The 15,256-nt window shown below is 37.9% G+C and overlaps 1 protein-coding gene across 2 annotated transcripts in view; it reads right to left on the reverse strand.

Annotated features, from left to right (window-relative positions):
• Positions 1-15,256, reverse strand: part of Gucy1a2 (guanylate cyclase 1 soluble subunit alpha 2) — a 217,989-nt gene that overhangs the window by 21,556 nt on the left and 181,177 nt on the right. Inside the window, exon 8 of one of the 2 annotated variants that reach the window (XR_007210533.1) lies at positions 2,871-5,661. Coding sequence is in view for 1 of the 2 variants with exons in the window: in XM_048343770.1 (XP_048199727.1) it covers positions 5,454-5,661 (208 nt within the window). In the remaining variant the exon portion in view is untranslated. Of the gene's footprint in view, positions 1-1,367; positions 5,662-15,256 lie in introns of those variants that run through there. The other variant, XM_048343770.1, reaches the window with a different exon arrangement.

Here is a 15,256-nt window from a genome sequence, read left to right on the forward strand (position 1 = left end):
TCCAGAAGTAAGGCTGTCATTTCAATGCATGTTCGTGTCCTGAAGTTCATAGTTTATACCTTGGTGGTGAGGAACAGCAAATAGGATGTACTGCGCAGCTCTGGCAGTAATGAAGAAAATGGTCCATTGCTAGAATGCCAAATAGCCCTATAGTGAGCAATATTCATCCCTCATGCTTATGATATGTGTTGACTTCTGTCTCTAATAAGTTTAAAGATGCATGCTCAAAGAGCAGACGATAAGTCTGAAACCAAAGCTGAAATTAACATTTATGAAAGAAACAATGGCATGAGGCCCAGAGGGTTTCATTTTTCAAAATAACTATACATGAAAACATTGCTATCTCAGTCAGCCTGCCTTACTCTTAGTAATTAGGATCATTTTCACACTCTTGCATGATTTCCATGTCTGGCTGTATGTTAGAAGTACTTAGAGTGATTTTCTAAATGCAGACTCCTAGGCCTTACCTGAGATCTACTGACTGGATTCAGATCTCTGAAAGGAAAAGCTTAGCAATTTGCATCTCCAAAAATTCTCTAGGCAATTCTTCTAGAGCCAGTCAGTACTTCAAAGCAGGTCAGTTGAGACTCTGAACTAGCTCATTTCTTAAGGATGAGATGGTGCTGTTACTTAACTGAAGTTGTGAAATGGTCATCACATAGTAGGAATAAAGACACAAACTTAACTTCTCTACATTCCTAAGTTATCCCAAAATACTGTTCCTTTTGTTCACATAATATCTACTTTCAATAAAAACATATGTTCACACAAGCTAACAACATCCATTGCTTTTATTAGAAAACCACCTGATGCTATTAGAGTGATTATGACTCTTCCTGTTATCAGCGACATTGATAATGGAAGAATGGACAAAGGGATGGAACAGAAAGTGGCAGGACAACACCACTAGTTGCTTGAATCAAGTGTGAGGAAGGAATTTTGCACACTATCTCAATATGTTTTGACACGGTTATATTAATCCATATATAATATATTAGGATCTGTTATATCTGTTCTTCATTCACCACCAAAAGGATTCTGAGCTTGAGTTCATAGCAAAGAAGAGTATGCCCATATAACACTACATTTTATTCTATCAAGTTAAGACAGCTAATGCATATCTGCTGGTTGTGAATTAGGTCTAATTTATGTCAAAAAGTACCCATAAAATCATCATCCACATTGGAATATGTTAAGTTTTAATCATTAAATCTTTCTTGCATTAGGATTTGGGGGCTATCTCTTGTGAGACATGCATTTGGAAGTCTCTGAAATGACATAATTATGTATTTACAGTTCGATGATCTAATAATAGAAATAACTAAGCACAACTATAGATGCTTGTTTATAGACTTGAGTTCCTAGGATTTATTGGCTGAAAGATATCGGCATATTCATTCATGCATACGTAATTCCAAAGACACATTTTCAGAAATTGCATGAAGTTCTTGGAGTCAGATTGTACTTTATAAGAGATTGTACTTTGGAGTCAGATCATACTTTGAAGAGATTGTGCTTGGAGTCAGGTTGTACTTGGAAAAGGAGAAATTGTAGATGTTAGCAGTGTGCCAGCACATGCCACAAAATCAAGTCGCTGTGACTCGGCGCTGGAACTATGTGCATTCATCTGTCTGGGCATCAGCAACTTTTTCTGGGGCTCTGTCAGGCTCAGAAGTGGAGAGAAAAAAAGAGCTTGTGTGATAGGCCAGGACTTGAGGGGATGAGAAGGATCCAAGGATAGCATGCAGCATGGGAGGGTCAAGGATGAACAAGGTCTTGCTCAAACCACATGGCAAGATGGACCCTAACTATCCATCCTAACCCTCCACACTTGCATCAGCCCTCAACAACCTTATTTGCTGCTGGCCACAACCCAGCTCCTTCTTAATTCTTCACAACGTTAGACCCATTACAGTATTCTGACCAGCAGCAAGATGGTTCTGTATGGAAAGAAATTCTTGATGGTGTTCGAACATCTCTGCACTAGCATTCCCCTCTGTCTCTAGTCATTTGCTTTCTTGCTGGAGCTTTTTGTTGTCATTGTTTTGGTTTGTTTTTTGAGGAATTTACAAATTTAAAGCCTGGATGAACTTGTGAATGAGATTTTAAGTTGTTTACTGCCTTGTTTTGCTCTGTTTTCTCTGGGGAGGCCCAGCCTTTCACAACAAATGACACCATAGCTACTGGACATGGGTGGGAATTATGAATTCAGGGCTGATTCCACAGAGCCATTCTCAAGCTCCAATTCTACTCAGAATCAGTATCAAAAGGGAAAGCCAAATTAACTGGAAACAAAATTAGATGAGATGAATATAGAAGCAGATTTTAGATAGTTTGGATATATTCTCAGGCTCTATCTTTTCTACATTACCAACTAACAGATCCAATTTCTGAGGCATGTTATTACTCCTTTTTTTAAAATTACGGCCATTGTTACCTATTTATTAAGGTCTATAATTCAGATAGAAGCAGGAAGCTTTGAGTAAATATCGGGCAATTTTGATTTTTTATTGTAGATTTGTTGGCAAATGACAGTACTATCTAATTCAAAATGATCTTTAAACTATTCCTTTGGAGTAGGTTAAGCACACTGCACCATTTTAAGATAAATTCTTTCTAACCTACCAGACTAAAATGCATACTATTCCTGATGGTTTGTGAGTAAATGAGGATGTTGTAGAGGTATTAGTCAAAAATCACACAAATACTATCATACTGTTACAATCACAGTTCCCAAGATAGGCTATGTGGACTGCACTGTGTAAGACAAATAAAAATATAGGACTTTTTCACAGCTTCTATACTTATGACTGCAGCCACCAAGAACAGACATTTCATACATTGCAAACATATATAGTAAACAGTGGAACTATAATAGTTAGGGAAAAATGAGAACAATGAGACAATCTTAAAATATATATATTTGGATTATAGTGTATGAAAAATGTAGGTTATATCTGGTCCGTGATATATAATAGGCCTCTAGCATGTTCTTCATTGACTTCTTCCTCATGTAATACAGAATTGGTGATTCATCCAATAAATTGAAAGTATCTACACAAATTCTTCCCTCCAGGTCAGATTTCCAACAATGTTTTAAAATGTAGATACTTCCCAAAGATGTTCTTAAGTTGCTGGGAGAATAAGCATGTATTTGGAATAGCTGCTTAGGCAAATCCTTTTACAAAAGGAAGAGACATAAATCAGATGGTTCTCAAATCTTCTCTTCAAGCCTTGTTTACCAAGCACATGGTTTCACAAGGAAACATTTGTCAATTAAAGACATCACAATAAGCTCTAAGTTATGGCGCAGAATAAGCAGAAATGACCTCAGTGAGCCTGGCTCTCTCTCCATGCCTCTGTCGTGGAGAGCTCTACCTTGGCTGGACCTTTTCTAGTAACAGCATGAGGTTAAAAGTGCTTCTGGGCTCTTCCATCCCAACACCCTGCAACCCTTACATGTCCCCTGTGGAGCAGGTAGGTTCACATGTCAGTCTCCTGAAGCAATTTCAAAGCAATGGCCAGCATGAGCATACCCTGTTCTCAGTTCACACAGCCTCCCATACACATCCTGCCCTTCTGTCCCCTTGTGGTGGAAAGCAGACCTAGGCCCCACCCAAAAAGGACAGAAATGGATTGAGAGAGCTCCAGGTCTGTGTCCTGCCTTCTCCACACAAAGAGCCCCCTCCACTGCAGTGTCCTCAGAACTCCTGGGGGTGAGAACAGACTTCAAAAGATCAAGGAGATTGTGATTATAACAAATATTCTGCCTGTCTGTAAATATTTCTGACTTATATACACAGAAAGAGGTTAACTAAACCTGACAGGCTACATTGGAAATCAGCTTATAGCTATATAGTATATCTAGTATATAGCTGTATATCTATACATACACTTATATAGCTACATTATAACTGAATCACAATACAACCAAAATCCCTGAAAAGAAAAGAAATATATTGCATTCAGCAGAGAGAGAAAGAGAGAGCTGCCAGCAAGGACCCCCTGGAGTGAGAGAGAGGACACCCACTCCAGCCTTCAGGAAAACACCCAGCACTCCCTGTTCCTTCAACTCAAGTAGAAATGGAAGCTTGTACCTTGGATCCCAAATAGGCAAACTCTGGACACATTGTACTCCTAATCTCAGAGTGAGCCTATAATCCTCTTTTCATGCAGTGTTGATAATGGGACCAGGTTTTATGTTAGTAAAACATGCAACCTAACTCCAGTATCTCCTTGTTCAGCAGGTGATCCCTACTTAGTGTTCAGAAGGGTGATTCGCCGAATTTAAAAGCCACATTAAGTCAAACTGCAAACATTCTTTTCCTAAAAATAATAATCATTCTCAACGTGATAAGATGCATTTCTTTGCAATAAGAAACAATATTCTTGGTAAAATGACCTGGCAATATTTCTTTCATCATAAGTGACAGAATGGAGCCATTTGTTTTTGGGAGTGGCAATCAGCTTGTAGGAGAAATCAGCTGGAGAAGTTACAAGGGTGCTGTATATTAGAATGCTGTTTAATGTTGTACAAAAATATCTGTATTTATAAGTGCTTATTTGGAAGGATTCACTATGAAGCCAAACATTTCCTTTTAACTGATAGTGTGTTTGAAGACCACAAAAAAACCTCTCCCCCATATCTTTGTTACAGACAATAATCTGCTACTAGGAAATTCCATTTTTCTCTGGAGTCCACCCCACATAAATGAAATCTGAAAGATATATTTACTCAGCAGACGTACAATGGTTTTCTTAGCAGTTGAAACTCTTGGTTATATGTATTCTCTGTCCAAGTGCTAATCTCCCTAAATAAACCAAATGAGATTAGATTAGTAGGTTAGCATTACATAATACCCCAACCAAACAGGAGCAGATTCTGAAAAATCTAATAATGCTGTGTGAAATGCAATTATCTAGAAGAAGAGGTATGTATAAAAAATAGGTAATATCCCTCAAATATTTTGCTGTGTTGGCCACACCACCGAGGTGCATTGTATGAAAATGTCTGTTCAGAAACACAAAGTTAGAAAAGAGTCCGGATCTACCAAGGTCACTAAGATAGCATGATGATGCTCAAAACTGGCTCTCCAAAGTGGTACAAATATACAAGGGAAGCGATCTGCATGAGTGGCAAGCACGAAAACATGGAGCTTTTGATTGGTTAATTTTGAAAGGGGGCCTTTGTACTTGTAATTAAAATATATATATGCCCCCCAAAATGCTCACAGAGATGACACATTTCATTCCCTCACCCCACCCTCCAGCTATTTATATTGACAGTGGTCCCCCACTTGTTCAAGGATTATTGCCTGGCATGACACAGAGATTCCTCTGCTTTGTCTCCACAAAGCATTGGAAGAGCAAAACAAACTCCCTCCACCCTTCCTGTGGTGACTCCGGTTGCGGGCTTGTGCTTTTGGGAGGAGTCTTTGATCTTGTAGCAGGTCTCAGAGGCTTGTCTCCCGAAGGAACATGGTGCCGATGTTGTAAGAGACCTTCTTGATTCTCGATGAAGAGAGGGAAGGTTTCGGTGGCTTTGGTCCAGTCCTTACCTCCAGGAAATAGCAGATCCCAGGGATTTCCTTGGGAAAGTTATCTGGAAGTTCTTCACGGGACCGAGGAATGAAGGTGAAACTTTCCTCTCGTTTTAATAATCTAAGGACAGAACACAGATCACGTGAATCAAACAGCAGGGCCAGTGTGAATAAGTAGAAATTTCCAAAGTTCAGGAAGCTAGCTGGTCCATGACTGGACACTCACGTGAGCATCCTGATTTTTTTCTTTTTTTTTTTTAACTGTCAAAGTGACATAGAGAGAGGTTACAGTTTCATACTTAGACCTTGGGTTCATTTCTTGTACTGTTTGTGACCTCCTCCCTCATTCCCCCTCCCCCTTTCCCCTTCCCCTCTCCCCCCATGAGTTGCTGAGTTGGTTTACACCTAATGCTTTTGCCAAGTATTGCTTTTGGAGTCGTTTGTCTTTTTATCCTTTGTCTCTTGATTTTGATATTCCCTTTCATTTCCCTAGTTCTAATACCAGTATATACAGTATCCAGTGTACTCAGATGAGATATAGTGATATTTCTTTATGTAGACTTCAAACCATAGAAAGTTGTTATGACTCAGGAAATACCCCTTTGTGTTATTTAATGATAGAATAACCATCAAGCTTTCCATAACACTACTTAAAAATACATTTAGGTGTGGTGTCTTCATAAACAGCACCTTTGGAAAAATAGGTGCTCAATTTTTATTTTTCCCCCTAAAATAAAGGGCTAAAAGACAAGGCTTTGTTTCAAATAGGCAGGATTTACTCAGTCTGTCTTGAAAGTCTGCTCAAACTTTAGTGTGCTTTTTTTTTTCTGTTTTGTACACCCTCAATAAGCTTTAAACATTTGTTCTGTATGTCCAATACATAAATCAAGTATTTAGCTTTGTGGAACATTTCATGACTACTGGGTCTGGTTATTGATTTCTAGCAACAAAAATCTAGTAAATTTCCCCTAGCTTACTAGCATGTACCGGTCTAAAATACCTTTTTTAATGTTATGTATTTATTATTATTATTAAATAGTTTTACAAGGGAGGTGTTGTGTTAACAGCAGTTTATGGATACAGCGCATCTTCATCTGTGTCACCCCTTCAACAATTTCACACACACACACCCTTGGACTCTTCCCTTGCATTTATTTATAGTATTGTGGTATATTCAATGAATTCTTCATTGTATTCTTTCCCCTCCTTCCCTTCATTGTCTCTCCCTCGCCCCTGCCCCGACCACTGCAAGCACTAAGTTCTTGGTGTTTATTTCGTTGGGCTTCCCTTCCTGTCACTTTAGAAACTCTCTTTAGAGTGTTCACATTGAAGATTTATGCTTTAAACTTATTGCTGAGAGCCACCAAAGATTCTGTTTGATTCCCCTAACTACCTGCATGGCCCTCACATTCCATTTAGTTCAACAACTCTTCAAGGACTGCTCTCTGTTCTCCAAGAAAATCTCCTGGACATTCTTGTGAATGTAATCAGTATAACAACACCTAAAAAGGGTTGGTCAACCAAGATGCAAACCAGAAATAAAAGAAGAGCAAAGCCCTCCATAAAAATAAAGTTAAAAACAAAATAGTGCCACAAGAAAGCAAGATACAAGGAACTACAGAATTCCAGAAGAGGAATACTTTTAACCATGGGAGGACCATAAAGATTTTGTGGACATGATGGTATCTTAAGTTCAGAATTTCAACAAGAGAATATGACAAACAGAAGACATCCATGATGTCTTACAATCATGGATACTTTTTGACCATGAAAAATAAAAATGGATACTGCCTCTGAGAATACTTGTGAATGATGACTGGAAAAAAAAAAAAAAGGTTACCAGCTACTCCAGATGCCAGGACTTTGAAATAATTCACTGCATTTTGGCTGGCAGGAAACTCTTTGCCACACATTGATTTCCTGACACTTTAAATAAATCTCAAGGACAGAGCTGGAAAACATCGGGATGACAGCTTTTATAGGATTTCATTCTTTTATCCAAGTAAACATTTTGGTGTCGATAAATTAAATATGGTTTTAAAATTCAATCCAAGTGGACTGCAATTCCTGGGACACCCAGGAACTGGCTGGTGGTCTTTGTGTGTGTGAGCACCAAAGTGCAGTATTCAGATGACTTCCTGTAGAGCAGTTCTGACAAAAAGGAATGGAGTTATAATATGTAACCTATTCTTGGGGATATTTTCTTCTTCAAATCATACTTCAAGAGAAATATATGAAATGTATTAATTGGAATATGGTAGGTTCAAGAGAGAACTCAAATAATGTAATTCCTTAGAGAAGCAAAGTATAATTCTTTAGAAAGGCAAAAGTAAAGTCAAAATTCAGCAAAACAAAAACACCAGAAGTGAATGCTCAAAAGGGGTGGGGTAGGGCCACAGGGAAAGGGGTAGAAAAATGAAGAAGAGATGAGAGGGGTATGCAGTCAAGATTCCAATGTACATCCTACAAAATGAAGAAGATGAGAGAGTGGATGGGTAGGGGAAGGATGGGTGAGAACATTGAAAGCAGTGACATTGATCAAGTCACATTGTATTCAGGAACTGCTTTGTTCAATGGCGACTGCTTTATGCAACTTCTTAAAGATAATCTTTTAAAGAGACATGTATAAACCATAGCTTGGCTATTCACAAAGAGGCAAGAATTTGGTCTTTTATTCCACATAATTTTTCCTTTCAATTCTCTCCTTTGATTCAGTTGCTAATTAGGGAAGCTATTTAAGAATGTCATCTAAGAGATTAATCACAAACTTGTTTACTAAGTACTTGACACTGCTCATTAAGTAGTTCTCTAACACTAAGTTACATCCCTATCCCTCATTTTTTTTATAGATAGGATCTCTTTCTACAGCTCAAGCTGGCTTTGAACTTTCTAAGGTAGCTCAAGCTGGCCTTAACTCTCAATCTTCCTGTCTCCACTGCCAATTCCTAGGGTTACAGTCATAAGTCAGCATGTATGGCCTTCACTAAGATGCTTTAGAACTAAAGCAATAGATATCATACACTTTTTCCAAGTCTTTCCATTTCCTTACAAATGGGACAATGCCTTTCTTTCTGGTGGAACAGTAGAATTCCATTATGTATATATACCCCACTTTCTTGATCTGTTCATCCACTGAGGGGCATCTAGATTGACTGTCCATATCTTAGCTATGGTAAATAATGCTGCAATGAACATGGTTGTGCGGTGGCTTTAGGGGTAACTTGGTTTGTGGTCAGTTGGATAAATGCCCAAAAGAGGAATCGCTGGGTCATGGGGAAGCTCTATGTTTAGTCTTTTGAAGAACCTTCAGACTGCTTTCCAGAATAGTTGAACAAGTTTACATTCCCACCAACAGTGTAGTAGCATTGTCTTTTGGCCACATCCCCACCAGCATCTGTTATTATTTGTTTTCTTGATAATGACCATTCTAACTAGGGTGAGGTAGAATCTCAGTGTTGTCTTTATTTGTTTTTCTTTTATGGCCAGACATGATGAACCTCTTTTCATATGTCAATAGGCCATTCTTTCTTCTTGGAAGAAGTCTCTCTTTAATTCTTTAGCTTATTTATTAATTGAGTTGTTGGTTCTTTGAGGATTTCTTTTTGGGGGATTTAATTTTTTGAGCTCTAAGTATATTTTAGATATGAGGCCTTTGTCTATTGTGTTGGGGGAATCCCTTATCAAATATTAGGTGGCTGCAGGTCTGTGCATTTGTTTCTGGGTCTTCTATTCCATTGGTCCTCAGGGCTATTCTTGTGCCAATACCAAGCTGTTAGATTTGTAATACAGTTTGAAGTTTTGAATTGATAGTCCTCCAGCACTGTTCTTAACAGATAGCAGAATGCAGAGCACCTTACAGAGCAGAGGGCTACAAAGGATATGTGGGCAGTAAAATTTTAAAGAATTTGAATGTCTTTAATATATTTAGTTCATTTTACTCTCTGCCTGATTCTTTTGGCCATGCATTCAATTCTTGCTTAGAAATAATTTTCCCTTCAGTATTTGGCTCTTAAAAAGATAAATACTAAGCCAGGCACTGGTGGCTGAAATCCCAGCTATTTAGGAGGCTGAGATCTGAGGATTGCTGTTCTAAGCCAACCCATGCAGAAAAATAAGTGAGATTCTTATCTCCAATAAACTACTCAAAAAAAAAAGCCAGAAGTGGTGCTGTGGCTCAAGTGGTAGAGCACTTGCCTTGAGCAAAAGAAGCTCAGAGACAGTGCCCAAACCCAGAGTTCAAGCCTCAGGTCTGACCAAAAAAAAAAAAAAAGTTAAATTTTATTCTGTTTAATAATCCAATAGATCTAAACATTTTATATTTGTATATAACTTTTATATTCATTGCAATGACTAATACTGGAAGCTTTTAAACCTTGTGTTGTAACAAGTTGTGCCATTCACATTTGGAATTTTTATGGTATTTATTTGATCATTTGTCTATAATTTTTCTTTATATGGTTTCTACTCAGTCAGATATTGGACTTGGTAAAGTGCTCATCCAATCTGTTCTCCTTTCTCTGATTACTCATTTTTATATAGTACAATCTGGAAGGTTGCCTCCATCATTGCAATCTGAAACTTCAAATACTACATGTCTAGTTTCCAGGAGCTCATTCTTCTTATATGATCTCTTCTCTTATTGCATAGCTGTGAGTATATATAATTTCCAGGAATTCTCTTTTATTCTCTCTCTTGTCTCTGCTTCCTCCAAATTGTTTATGGACTCACTTTTGCTGCAATGCTTGCTATGTGCTTGTCTGTTTTGGTCCCTTTCTTCCATACCAAAGGCATTCAAAACATGATTAATAGCTTTTAAATTTCTTCCTACTTAAGCAAGTCATTAGGTAAAGACTAGAAGCTTTATGTATGGCAAGATCAATGAAATTATGAGTGCATCTGACAATCAGCACTCCCAAATACCAGCATGTGTAGTATCTTCCCTTAGGGCCATTTCATTCACAACATAAGGTACCCACCATTCCTATGGAATGATGGCTTCTGATATTCTGGAAGTTGGATGGCTAAGAATCTCACTCTTCAAAGTAAAAACCTTTATGCCCCTATGTTTAACAGTGTTAATCTATAGCCACTTTGGTTCAATATTTCAGGAGAACAAATCTGTCATACCCTTCTAGAAGAGTTCGTTTTCCTCCAAAAATATATCTTCTCCTTATTTATAAGTGATAAAGTTTTAAGTACATGTTTCCTCAGCAAGAAACTACCTTTCACCATATTTCTTGTACCACGGGTTTTGAGACAGTAATTACATCCTACAAGTCGATGTATTTGTCCATCACTGGAATGGCAGAAGTGAGGTAGAATGTGCTTCCCTTGACAATTGACAATCCACACTGGCAGCCAATATTGGCGTTTGACAGAAGCAGGCTCCAGTTCCAAACTTCCTCAATGTCATGAAAATGGCTAAGTACTGGTGAACTTTCTATGCAACTTCCTAGTAACAACAATGTAAAAGTCAGGCATCTAAGTTTTCAGTTTCCAGATGTTCAAAGGCTGGTGTAGCTTGAAACCTGCACTGTGGCCACAGAGCTAGCCTAAGTAGCCAGTTCTATATTTTAGGGTTCTAATTTCAAATTAGCCAGCCTAGAATCTGCTCATTTGTCCCTTCTAATCACTAGTAAGCACATCATTCCCAATATTAAATTCCTTTCTACTTAAAATACCTAGAATGGTTTCTATGCCTTGTACTTTTTCTTCTTCTTTTGGAATTTACCTTGGTTATATATAGGACCTTGTATTTTATTTCTCTGATTAAGTGTGTGTGTGTGCGCACACACACACACACACTTAGGCAAATAGACTGATATACAAACTCAGAGTGACTGTTTGTTTCTAAGCTGCAACTTCCCCTTCCCAGTATAGGACAAGAAATTTCAGTATTTTTCTCTCTACTGTTGTACCCTTTGCATCTTACTTATTATTCCACTGTCAAATCCAATGCCAAGAAAGAATTATAAATTGTTCATACTTTTGCATAATTTACAGGGTTTTATTTTGGGGGAGGTGGGATTTGCCGGTAGATGGCTTGAACTCAGGGTCTCATGCTTGGCTTTTTCTGCTCAACATTAGAGCTCTACCACTTGAGCCACTTCTGGCTTTTTGCTGGTTACTGGAGTCTCATGGATTTTCTGCCCAGGCTGCTATACTCAGATTTCACCTTCCTGAGTAGCTAGGATTATGGGTGTAAACCACCAGTACCTGGTTGTTTGTTCTCCCCACCTCCCAGTAAAAGATGAATTCTACACACCAGCAAAAACATAAGAGTAACTTTGGTTATGCAATCTGCTCCCTTACTTGGAAGGTTCTAGTGGTGCAAATCATTCATCTGAGTACCTTTCTGCTAATGAATGCATGAGGGCCTTATAATAATGGCATGATGCACTAGATCTGAGGGCTAGAAGAAGACATGAAGATATGTTACATTTTTCTAAGTATTCTGGAGTTCCCGAATTTTCCCTATTCATCTTTTTTCTTTTCCACCTGAGTGGAAGAGAAGAAGGAACTCTATGTATCTGTTCTGTGCTTCACTGCTCAAGAGGATTATGCAGTTTGAAGACAGGCCCAAAGAAACGCCAGTGTCTGAGTCAGCTAGACAGCCTGAAATCCCTTAAAACTCAATGATTCTTTTCTCTTTTTTTTTTTGCGGGGGGGGGGGAGGGGAATAACATGCTTGTCCAAATAAAGAATGTATGAATCTAGCTCACCATGAAATAAAGCCTTAAAGGACCTCACCCATTTAAAAAATGTATTTTAATGTTTCTAGTTGCCAGTTTTTGAGGCATTATTTATAAAATGATTGTATCGTGGGTTATAAAATTCAGATAATTGGAAAGGCTCTAGAAGAAATGGGGTGAGGAAGGTTTTTAAGCATGTCCGTTGTAAATCGTAAGGCAAGGAGTCTCAGAGGCATTTTCTTTCAATTTAAGCAGGACCTCCAAGTCCTATTTGCTCTAGTTGTTTTTGAAATAAGGTCTCAGTTTGGGTCTAGGCTGGCCTGGCCTGCAATCCCTGATGTCTTTCTCCCATTGGACCTCAGACAATAGGTACCTGCCAGCAGATACCACCTTTTATTATTTTAGCCTCCCAAAGTAGGAGGACTTATACATGACACCGCACGCAGATTTCAGTGTTGAAATGGCAGCTTCAAATGACTGTCCTCCCATCTCCACCCTCTACAGAGCTAGAGTTACAAGCATGTACTACGGCACCCCAGATCGTTTCTTTCTACAAGCCATTCTAGGTTGCACAGTGAAGGTAATATGCGCTTACTTTGGACTCCACTGTCTGTGTACCTGGCTTGCTAGAACACACACCATCCTGTCATGTTTCTAGTTGAGTGGCCAAACTAAAGTCTCTTACCTTGAACTTCAGGATGTTGAATAGCTACAGATGATTAGATCCCCCCTGCCTACTCTGGACACTGCCACTTTTGACACTTACCAGTCTATGGTCTTCATTTCCAGTAAATGCTAAGAGAATTTAAAATTTAAAGCATTCAGAAGTTTCACGCATCAACAGACAGATCTTTTAGACATGACAGAAGAGATAACTGTAATCAGTCCTTGTAAATTAAATAACTGACTCACTTCTCTGGCCTTAAGTCTTCCTTAAACAATTATCATAATAGTCTTTGTATATAAGAGATGAGGTAGAAGAAAACATGTACAGTTATTTTTAGTGAATAATCACTAAATGATTTCATTATTGAAAAAAAGGACCGGAAAATATGATAAAGAATTGCATGTTCTTTGTTTCCTATGTAATTAAGCCAGTCTAAAGTGGATTAAGATTCATTATCTTAAAAGAATATCATGTATAATTCTGTGAGAAAAAGATTGGAAGCTAAAAAGCAAGGATATAATCCCCACCTCAATTCTCTTAAGACTTCAACTTATTTGTTGTATTAACTACCTGGAACAATATTTTATAGCAAATATTCCTTGCATATCCTCTGAAAGTGATACTTCTTGTCCCAAAATACTAAATTGTAGAATGAAATTATGGCAAAGTAGTAAATAGGAATGAAATACGATAGACAGTACCCCTAAACTCCATATTTCCTTTATTATTAACTCTATTTCCTCTTCCATACAGATGAGATGGGAGCAGATTAGCTAACTACATTGGGCAAATCACTTAAAATTATCTGGCCCTCATGGTCCTTTGCTTTTGGTCTAGTTTATTGCAAAGATGGTTTAGAGTTTAAACACTCATTGAGGCTTGAGAGTTTATATACTATATGGTATACAAAGAGAGGGTCATTGAAAGCAATGTCATGAAATGTTTATTTTAGACTTGCAAATGTGAAAAATTCTCAAAAACCTACAGGGAAAATAATGCTTATGTTAGCTTATTTCACTGAAAATTGGTTCTAAAGAAATTCTGGTTTAGCAATGAATGACTAATATATATGAGAGAATGTCTGAACTTCACCCAGATCCAGGTAAGGATTCTTGAGTTACAAGTGAAAGCCAGCAGATTTTTCCTAGGGTGAAAACAATTATAAACACAATAACAATGAGAAAAAAATGATGACTATAAGATTAGGGCCCAAATAAGACTGGTTTTAGCTCCGGAGGTTAAAAATGAATTGTCCACATATACAATATTTGACAAAAATTTGACAAAATATTCAAATGTATTCACATGATATAATTCATGACTAATCTTTCCTTTTCTTTTTTTTTTGCTAGTATCAGGGCCTCATGCTTATGAGCTGGTACTCTACCACTTCAGTTGTGCCTCCAGTCCATCTTTTTGCTTGTTATTTTGGTGATAAGAGTCTACCAAACTTTTCTGCTCCTGTGAGCTTCAAACTGACCCTCTAGATCTCAGCCTCCTGAGTAACCACGATTATAAGCATGAGCCACAGATATCCTAGCTTCATGACTAATTCCATTGGCAAGAAGATTATGCTTTGGGGAGAATTTATTTAATATATATAATACAAAAACCCTGAACAAGAATAATATAAAATGTTGTCATTTCCTTTAATAATGTGCATAAATGAGAAAAATGAAGAAATATAAAATGTTATATAGAAGCTTGATTACCTGCTATACCCCAAAGTAAGTGTATATGAGAAAATGAATCAATAAGGTATTGTTATTTTCAGGAGCCACTAAGTGTTGCTTTTCCCTTTCAAGACCAAGTAACTTACTACTCACATTGAGGCCCGCTTAAGGAAAAGACTTCAGCCTCACAGAAATCCAGCTTTCTGGTTCTCTACTGGCCATGTTTTTACATATTCAATCCAGAAAATGATGTGTTGCTAGAAATATGGAGACTCAAAGAAAGAATGTGCTTCCTCCTCCCAGAAAAAGAACTGTAGAATAACCCAAGTATATCTTGGATGTTAAGCCCACAGAGGCCAGAAAGAAAGGGACCTTCCTTCTGATTCTTGATTCCTATGGCTCTCTCTCCCTGTTTATTGTGGTTTTATCCATTGGAATTTGTAATTCTCAACAAGGTGGTTTGGCCATGGATGAAGACTCAGGTTCAAGAATAGGGACCTGTGCACATGAATTCTGAGTCCCCACACTTAATTTCGATGCACAGTATTGGTGATTTATAAAACTTTCTGAAGTCCCACTTTCTTCTCATTTGACAAATGAGGATGAGAGCAATACTTAGTCCATTACAGACTCACTTAGAGGACTCTATGAAAGTAATGTGAATACATTGCTTTGAGAGAATAA

Source organism: Perognathus longimembris, chromosome 3 (genome assembly GCF_023159225.1).
Source record: "Perognathus longimembris pacificus isolate PPM17 chromosome 3, ASM2315922v1, whole genome shotgun sequence".
NCBI lineage: Eukaryota > Metazoa > Chordata > Mammalia > Rodentia > Heteromyidae > Perognathus > Perognathus longimembris.